Below are 9,277 nucleotides of genomic sequence, written 5' to 3'. Positions count from 1 at the left end.
CGCACCGCTGCATTCCCTGAGAGGGCTGGCTCCTGGCTCCTGTCCCCACGGGGTGGGCAGAGCCTGGGCTCCGTCTGGCTCCTGCCAGCACTAGGATGCAGGAGCAGGGCTGGCTGCTTGCTCAGCCATCTCCCCCCGGACAGAGGGGCACGCCCGCATGCAGTCAGCTCGACCTTTTATTTGGGTTTATGACAGACAGATGGTTCCCGAGTCAGTGTTTAAGGCCCACGCCCCTACAGCCTCCCACGCAGACCCGCTGGTGGGGCCGGGGCTCCTGCCACCCTGCAGCAGCCCCGTCCCTCGCCCCGAGCACGGCGTGGAGCGGAGCAGGGGAGGGGGCCCGCCTGGCTGCCAGGCAGCTGCCCCCAGCCCCGGTAGCAGCAACACAGGTTTGAGCAAGCAGCCTTCCCTTCCGACCCTCCCTGCAGCACCCGCAGGTGCTGTCCTGGAGCCAGGACCAGTCCTTGGCACAGCTGGGAGGAAGCTGATGGCCCCAGCGAAGAGCCCGATGGCACGGGCAAAAGAAACAGGTCCCTCGGCTGCGGTGCCATCGCCAGTCCCCAGAGCTGGCCCACAGCAGAGGCACCGCCGCTGGCTGAGCAGGCCCAAGGCAAAGGAGATGTCAGGGGCAGCTCCCCAGGAGGCCTCGCGCTGTTCCGATGTTGGGGAGGCTGCAAATTCAGTCCCAGAGCCCCCCAGGTCCTGCAGGGCTGAGCCCCCTGCTCGGGGCGCTGGGGGAGGAGATGGTGGAGACCGGGGAGGAGAGCCAGGCTGGGGCGGTGCAGGGGGCCAGGCAGGAGGCGCGAGCTCTCTGGCGCTGGTTAGCCGATGCTCCCCCCCTTCAGGCTTTTACACGAGACGCTCCCCAGCTTGGTCAGGAAGTCTCTCTGCTTCCACTGGGCAATGCAGTCCTCGGAGACGCGGAAATCAGCCTGGAGAGCAGAGCAGAGCAGGCTGAGGCACCCAGGTTGGGGCTGCCTGCAGGGCAGCAGCGCTTTGCTCAGCTCTGTGGAGCTTTCGTGCCCTGTCCCAGCCCCACGCGCAGCTCCTCACCTGCAGCTTCTCGAAGACTTTCTTCTTCGGCTTGAGCTCGTCATCGGGCTCCCCGTCCTCGTAGCCCTCCACATAGACGCGCTCCCCAGCGCAGCACCCAGCCGGCGGGTCCAGGGGCTCCACCTGCCGCGGCTCCCCCACGCTGCAGAGGGAGCAAAGTCACCCTGGGGTGGCACCCACAGCCCTTGGGCACCGCTGGGCTCTGTCCCCTCTTGGGGCAGCCCTGATCCCCCCTCACCTGGAGGCGCACAGCACCATGCCCTGCGACTCCACACCCCGCATCTTCTGGGGCTTGAGGTTGCAGAGCAGCACCACCAGCCTGTCCTGCAGCTGCTCCTTGGGGACGAACTGCACCAGGCCGCTGACCACAGTGCGGGGCTCGGGCTCGCCCACGTCGATCTTCTCCACATACAGGCTGTCGGCATCCGGGTGCTAGCAAGCAGAAGCAAGGTGAGGCGCAGGGAAGGGGGCTGGGATGGCAAAGAAGAAGGCAGACCTGCCCCCTTTGCCACCCCCCGCACTCCAAGTGCCCACGCTGCCATGCAGGAAGGCTACCACCCTCTTCCCGCGTGCCCGTGCCTTTTCCACGCTGATCACTTTGCCGACGCGGATGTCCAGCCGGGACGGGACAACGTTCTCTGGCTCCGAGTTCTTGGTGCCTTTCTCTGCGGGCTCTGCGGTGCAAGGGGAACAGTTGCAGCAGTCAGCATAAGCCCAGGCAGCACACGGTGACCCCGGATGCTGGACCCAATAACCCCCGAATTCCCTGCTTGTCTACACACCACTGTCTGTCCCTCCTCCGCTTTGCCAGCCTCTGAAGCAACAGCAGAGATGCGCGGTGGCATCTCTGGGGCAGGCCAACAGCCCCGGCTCTGGCTATTCCTCACCCTGCTGGGGCTCTCCCCTTCCCAGCCCCATTTCCCCCAGGGCCCCACTGCCCCCAGCACCTCCTTACTGGCTTTGGACGGGTTGGGATAGGCTGCGTTGGTCAGCTTCTTCAGCTCCGGGCTGTTGAATTTCTCTCTGATAGGGTCAAGCAGTTTGTTCAGGGCCACTTCCACCGAGTTCTTCAGGTCTCCGGGGTGCACAACCTGCATCGCGACAGACGGACGGGTCTCTGCATGGTCTCCCCCAGGACAGGGGGAGAAGCAGAGTTCAGGTCCCTGATCTGAGGCCAGAGAGGTGCTGAGATCTCTCCTCTCAGCTTCAGCAGACACGTGTCTGGTCCCAGAACAAGATAAAAGCACATCTTCTGGAAGGACGGATACCCTGCTCGCCTAGGGGTGAGCCTGGACTCAGCCAGACACGCACACATCTCAAAGGTGCTGGGAGACACCTTAGCTCGAGAGCCCTGACAAGGGTGCTAGTGACAAAGGGCAGGGCTGACTGCGTCTGAGAGGGGACAAGCCTGTGTGAGAGCTCCTGGCTGAGGCAGTCCTGCAGCAGGCAGAGCCCAGTGTCACCAAATCCCAGGAGGGGACAGCAAGCACCTCTCCCTGGCACGGATTTTCTCCCACAGAGCTCGTGGGAGCCTCAGGGACAGGGCGGGCGTTCAGCTCCTCCCTGCACTCACCTGCTCAGCAAAGTCCTTCTCCAGGGCCTCGTAGTCCGTGTATGTTTTGTTTCCTCCCCATTTTTCTTCCCGCAGAATCACAAACTCTGTGAGATTAAGGCTCAGATCAGCCCACGGGACTCACCCCCTGCTCAGCCAGACGAACCACCCCACTTCGCCCGGGAGCTGAGGGGGCTGCGGCAGGGCGGGGGCGTGCAGGGGGCAGCCCGCTTCGGGGGCCGCACGCTCCCATCCCCTCCTCTTGCCCCCCCCAGGAAGCCTGGCCCTGGCGCCTCAGCGTGGGGAGCCCTCACCTGACTTGAGGGGAAAGAGGACGTGCTTGATGAAGGAGAGGACGCCGTTGTTCTCCACGTTCCCGGGCTCACAGAAAGCCTTCTTCAGCTTCTTCTTCACATCCTCCTTGCGGTCCAGGAGGTCAATCTTTGAGTCCTGGAGGAAGAGATTTCCGCAGCCCTTTTCCCAACCCCCTGCCCAAGAGAGGACTCATGCTGGCGCTGCTGCACCTTTTTCTTAGGCCCCAGTCTGAGTGAAGGGAGAAGTTTCCTCCTCTTGGGGTGCAGACTCCAACCCCAGCCGTGAACCCGTGCCCAGCAGAGCCCCTGACCCCAGCCACCACGCAGGGACCGACCTCTTCCGAGGAGCTCATTTTGCTTCCTGTCAGGCCGGGAACCATCGGGTTCATCAGGTGGATGCGCTTGGCGTAGCCCAGGGAAGGGAGGTACTGGGAAGAAGCAAGGAGGCAAGTCACGGACAATCCTCTGCTGCAGGACAACCTTAACCCACAGCCCCGATTTGCTCCTGGCTCCAGGCAACCTTGAGCACAGCAGTGGGACCCAGCAAGCTCTCACGGGTTCACAAATCCCTGGCAGCCACCGCCAGGGACGCGTGGCAGCCCCGTGTCGCACCCCAGAGCCCTGCAGACCACAAGAGCAGCAGCAGGAGCTGCAGGGAGCCCTGTGATGCTGTCACATCACCGACGCTTCTCCCAGTGGATCTGTGAGTCTCTGAGCCCCGTACCAGGATCACAAGGGACTCCGACACCCCCGTTCCTGACCTTCTCTGCAAAGGTGAATATCTTCCTCTGATCAACTCCCCCGAACTGTGCATCAACCTTGAGGTACTCCTCGTCCAGGGCCTGCGGGGAGACACACAGAGCCTTGAGCTTGGCCCCAGGACACCAGGTCCCGGCTCGCTCAGCTTCTAGAGGCCCTGCCCAGCCCCGCTGGGCCCCGGGAACAATGCCCAGGGCCAGGCACGCAGCCTCACACGTCCCCGTGGTCCTGGCCTTGCCCAGCACCTCCCCGGCACAGGGGCCCTGCCACGCACCTGCAAGCCTGGGTAGAGCAACCCGCTCAGCAAGGGGTGCTCCACCTGCTTCACCACCTCCGCTCCTGCCTTCTTGGCGTCGTGCTGCGTCACCACGGAGGAGAGGCGGTACACGTCCAGCGTGTACTCCCTGGGGGAAGGGGCAACGCTGTCAGCACCAGGGAGGGGGGCGGCTGTGAGGGCTGCTTCACGGGAACAGGGGCTCTGGCCACACCGAGAGAAGCCTGGAGGCAGCTTCGCTCTGTTCCCTGAATGATAATGCCTGGGAGAAGACCTGGGACAACTTTGGGACAGCAGAGCCCTAAGCCAGGCTTTCCCTCCCAGAAAGGACCGGACGCCCAGGACTCACTTGCTGAGCTGGTAGTCCGTGCCCCGGACAAACTTCAGCTTTTCCAGGGGCACCCCGATGCTCTCCAGCATGGCTTTGATCACGTTCTCGTAATAGCGAGTGCGCAACTCCAGCAGCTCCCAGGGGGCCTTCATGTTGTCCAGGTAAGCGTGGAGGTCAGCGAAGAGTATCGTCACCTGGCAGAGGGACAGAGACAGGGTCAGGGACCCGCAGCGTGGGGACGAAGCCCCCCCGGGTGCGAGCTGCCCCCCCGGCCCCTCACCTCGCAGCCCGCTTTCAGGAAGTCCGCGATCTTGGACATGGGCACGAAGTAGGCGACGTGCGGCTTGCCCGTGGTGGCGGTGCCCCAGTAGATCTTCACCTCCCGCTCCTTCAGGATGGCCGACAGCTTGTCCTCGCCCAGCACCTCCTGCGGGGAGCCCACGGGCGTCCTGCGCGGCCCGGACACGGCGGCAGCAGGCATGGGGGCGAGCAGGGAGCCGCACACCAGGCCGGGCCCAGCCCCCCATAGCCCGCGCCGTGGCCCCCGGTCCCCCCCCCCCCCCCCCACGGGGCCCGGTGAGGGCCTGAGGCCTCCCGGGGCCCCCCCGCCGCGCTAGGCCCGGCCCGGCCCCGGTACCTGCAGGTTGCGGGTGATGAGCTGGTACTTCTCCTGCGGGCTGGGCGCGGCCTCCATGGCGGCGGCTGCGGGGAGAGGAGGCGTTAGCGGCCCCCCGGTGCCCCCCCCGGTACCCGCGGCCCTCCCGGCGCCCCCGCCCGGCCCCACCGACCGTCCCCGCGTTGCATCAGCCTCGCCCGGTGCTCACCGGCTCCCTCCTGACGTCACTTCCGCCGCTCGGCGCGCTCCGCCAATCAGGGGCCTGGCGGGGCCACCCCGCTAAGATGGCGGCGGCCAGGGGCCGGCAGCACCAGGACTGCGGGGTCCGATCCCTCCCCCGCGCTCCCTGAGGTCTCCCCGTGGTCTCCCCCCCAGGCACAACGGGCTCGGTGCCGGTGCCGGAGCCCCCTCAGGCAGGGCCGGGCCGGCCCCAGAGCGCTCCAAGCCGAGCACATCACCATTTCCAAACGTGTTTCATGCAGAGTTCCAGCGAGGTGTGAGGCGTTTGGTTCTCCTTCAAGTCCTCGCTCGTTAGGAACCGCGTTAGCTACAGCCTGCAGGGCCCAATTCACATTTCCAAACGTATTTCGTGCAAAGAGTTCCAGCGAGGTGTGAGGCGTTTGGAGGTGTGAGGTGTTTGGTTCTCCTTCAAGTCCTCACTGGTTAGAAACCACGTTAGCAGGCTGCTACGCCCTGCAGGACCCAATCCACAATTAATTTATTTGCCTTTTGTTTCTCTCTGAAGCACCCAAGCGCTTGTAGGTCAATTGCAGAACTAGGCATGTCTTAGCTAGCGAGGGCTGCTCATCACTCCATGTGCTCCTGTACAGGTTGCGTGCACGTGGCAGGTTCCCGAGGGTTTTTCTTCCTTTCGTGAGGTTACAGCGTTATTCCAAAAGTGCTAATTTTTGTTGTTTGGACAGAATGACAAGAGGAAACAGCAGAACTGCTGGTTTTTATTCCTGGAGTAGGTAACTTCCTTTTTTGAAAGCAGCAATAGTCAAAACAATGGAAAGACAAAAGGTGTTCCTTTAAATCTGTTGGTCAAAGGGGACAGGAAATACTTTGCCTGAGCCCAGATTCTCCTGATGGGTGAGAGTCAGATAAATGCAGGGCTCTCAGGTCAAAAGATTCATGTTCGCGTGAATCCTCTCAAAGAGAAAAACACGTTTTGTTTGTAGATATTTTTAAACTATTGAATTTTACAGGAAGGCTTTTATCTTACAATCTTTCATTATAATACTCATTTTGTATGAGCGTTTAGAGTGACTAATACTCTGCTGAACGTCCTGTTAGTTATGTGACAGAACTTCTCTTCTGTTGCTCAGTTTTTCCTAACCTGGAAAAGGCTCTTTGTTTGTTTAGTCTCTTTGGGGGATGGAAGACGGGCTGAGAGATGGGGAGCACTCCGTCAGAGAAACTGCTGCTCCATGCCCCAAGTTCTGCCTGCTTTCAAGGATCCTCTCATCATCTTCCCAGATGATTCTGGCCATGCTGACTTAGTTGCCAGTTCTTCTGAGTCAAAATACGACGATGTAGCCCCTTCTCTAGATAAAGCCAGATGTTTTAATGACAGTGAGCCAGACGACTCCTTGTTGGAACTGTCAGACAGTGAACAAGGGAATTCTCCTTTCAATTACACTGAGGAAGAGATCCAGGAAATCTTGGCAGATGATTGCTTGGAATGCGAGCAGCACATAACTAGAAAAAGCACTCTGAGCCAAAATGTAAGTGGGGAGAGTGAAAAGGACGTGAGCAGCAGCTGCACTGGGGCATCAGTCGTCAGTGAAGATGTAAAGGTAGCCTCAAAGATCACAGAGAAATCAAATGTACATCTGTCAGTCCAAGCAACTGACATGCTGTTTGACCTTGATATTGAGGAGCTTCTAAATCTTAGCCCAATCGATGCTGACTATGTAGATCAGCCACTGGAGGACGATTATTTGGAGGATGTTGAATTCATGAATGATCACATAGCGTATGATCAGACTGATGCTAGTAACTGTTTTCCCAGAGAATCCTCAGGGAGGCTGATGCCTAAAGGCGAGCAAACCCTGGGTGTGGATTGCCTGGGAAAGACTTCCTCTGCAGGCACAGATGTGTCCAACATCTGCAGTGATCGTGTGGGACAATCCATGCCCTGTTCAGACCTTGCCTGTGGCCAGCACAAAGCTGATGACAGTGCAGCACCTGTGCTGCTGAGAAGTCCCAAGCCATCTTCTGGGTCAGGAAACCAAGAACTTCCCAAAGCAACAATGAACGTTTTTTCAAGGAAATCAGACTCCCCAACGGATGATATGGAGCAGGAATCTTCAGATGCTAAACAGCCATCAGGCAGCATTGAAATAAACACACTTTTCAGTTCTGACTAAAATGTTTCTGATTCTATTCCTTTTATTTTCTACTTGTAGTAATGTCCATATGAGCCCAAGTGTGCAGATCACTACCAAAACCTTGCCACGTAAACCCACTACACTAGGCAAAGTCATTCCTGAGCCCCAGGTGGAGGAGAAGTAATTTCTTCACAGCCTCTAAATGCCTTTGCGCTCTGCAAAATGCCCCAGCAGCTCCCTGAACCACTTTGGCTGGCCGCGTGCTGCTGTTTCCCTCTTCGTTTTCTCTTAAGGTGCGCTGAAATGGTGGGGAGGTACCCAGTGTTTTACCCTGTAAGGTGCCGCGGGGGCAGGACACGGGGCTGGTACCGGAGAGGCTGCAGCAGCCCCGGGCAGTGCCGCTGCGGCTCCCGCAGGTGGCAGCAGCGGAGCGGCGCCGGGCGCGGCGCGGGGGGCGCCCCCTGCCCCCGGGGCTCCCCCTGCCCCCGGGGCTCCGAGCCCCACTTCTTTGGGCCCCCCCGGGGCTGCTGCGGCCCTGCTGCACCTCGCCGTCCTCCGCACTGCCCCTGCTATGGCATTGCCACAACAGAAAATCTGCTGCTCCGGAGGGCTCGCTGCAGGTTTGTGGTCTGTGGTCCGGACGGTGGCTTGCTGCTTCCCTCAGCTAATGCTTTCTCCCCTGCTTTGCTCTCAGAATGTTATCTTCGTGGATTTATTTAAATAAAGAATGTTATTTTTGTAATCATAAAACAGCACCACCAAAAGTTAACGTTTGTACTGGTTCCGTGAAGCACTTTGCCCCTCTGTGTCTTCTGCGACGTGATGTGATAGATGTGCCCAAACATTCATGCCATCCATTGGCATCCAAAGACACAAACAACAGACAAATACTTCAGAAGGGGAGCTTGAATGGAAGAAGCACACCCACCCCATCTCGCCCAGACGCAGAGCTCTGTAACCCCAGACCACAGGGGCGAGGCTGTGCTGGTGAGGAGGGTGCAGGGGAGGACGCAAACCGGGGCGGGAGGCCCGGCCTCCTCAATTCACATTCTGTTTTGGGGGTACTCGCTTTTCAGAGGGAAATAAGAAGTACACTTGCTAGCACTGCCGTGTGCAGGGATCCCACACAGCCATCAGTCTCGTTCCAGGGACTGGGACCGGCTAACGCGAGCTCCAGTTTGTGGTATCTGGGAAACGTTACGTGGGGGCCGGGCTGTGGCAAATCGGCCACCAAAACAGGCCGGTGGCACTGCTGATGGCTTCTACGCTTCGTCCCTCTCAGTGGTGTCTTCCAAAAGCTCTCAACAGCAGAGGCTTAAAGGAAGGCGCCTGTAAGGAGCCAGCACGGAAGGATGTCTGCTGAAGAGCAGAATTGGAAGGGGAGGTTGGTAGAGCTGGGGTGTTCTGAAGGGCAAAGAGTGTTCTGGTAGCTTCCATAGATGGCCTCCCACTGTGCTCCTTTCAACTGTTCATGGGTGCAATAACTGTCATTTCTTGAGAGTTAGAAGAAGCTGACAGTTTTGTGGTTCATTGCGTGGAGCCTGCACTTATCTGGGCTGCACGAACAGCTGCATAGCCACGGGGCTGCTTTCCAGTGTATGAATACAGCATAAGTAATGCAGAGGGAACTAAGCAAGGAAAGCTAAAACGGCCTGTTTTCTCTTCCTTTCAAATTAAAAATGCAAGGCGTATGTTCTGAGTCAGAGAAAATCAGGCAGAAGCTCCAAATGAACAAGGCTGGTGAGTGAAATAGAGACCTATTTTGCTGGGGAAGAACATTGTCTGCGACGCACACAATTTTGTTTTCTTATTAGTGCAAAACTCTTGTATTCCAAGTAGCTGCAGGCTTGGAATTCAGCCTGACACAGTGTGGGCTTTCCCAGTTGTCAGAGAAAAAACGTCTCAGTGGGCTGACTTTGACCCTGTATGGTGCTTCTTTGCACCCAGATCTGCAGCAATATTTTGTGTATTGTAGGTGTATTGATTATGTATTGATGCAGAACGATCCTGATACATTCCTAAAGGAAAACTAACAGGTTTCAGAG

At 58.7% G+C, this 9,277-nt stretch overlaps 1 protein-coding gene across 4 annotated transcripts; it reads right to left on the bottom strand.

The window, feature by feature from the left end:
- Positions 1-163: 163 nt before the first annotated feature.
- YARS1 (tyrosyl-tRNA synthetase 1) lies at positions 164-5,141 on the bottom strand. 4 transcript variants are annotated; one of them, XM_040534907.1, is made up of 14 exons: positions 5,072-5,141; positions 4,921-4,985; positions 4,564-4,710; positions 4,302-4,477; positions 3,953-4,082; positions 3,681-3,761; positions 3,255-3,347; positions 2,920-3,055; positions 2,627-2,712; positions 2,009-2,144; positions 1,633-1,727; positions 1,292-1,485; positions 1,054-1,198; positions 164-932 (listed from the first exon to the last, which is right to left on the bottom strand). In XM_040534907.1, the coding sequence occupies exons 1-14, from the start codon at positions 5,085-5,087 to the stop codon at positions 822-824; spliced, it is 1,611 nt and encodes a 536-aa protein (XP_040390841.1). In that variant the 5' UTR covers positions 5,088-5,141; the 3' UTR covers positions 164-821. The 4 variants fall into 4 exon arrangements, with proteins under 4 accessions (XP_040390841.1, XP_040390843.1, XP_040390844.1 ...); XM_040534909.1 differs by having other exon boundaries at positions 1,054-1,195; XM_040534910.1 differs by having other exon boundaries at positions 5,108-5,131.
- Positions 5,142-9,277: the final 4,136 nt, after the last annotated feature.

The sequence above is a fragment of the Cygnus olor genome, chromosome 23, assembly GCF_009769625.2.
Source record: "Cygnus olor isolate bCygOlo1 chromosome 23, bCygOlo1.pri.v2, whole genome shotgun sequence".
NCBI lineage: Eukaryota > Metazoa > Chordata > Aves > Anseriformes > Anatidae > Cygnus > Cygnus olor.
The sequence above is the reverse complement of the archived record's forward strand: the minus strand, read 5'-3'. Positions and strand labels throughout refer to the sequence as shown.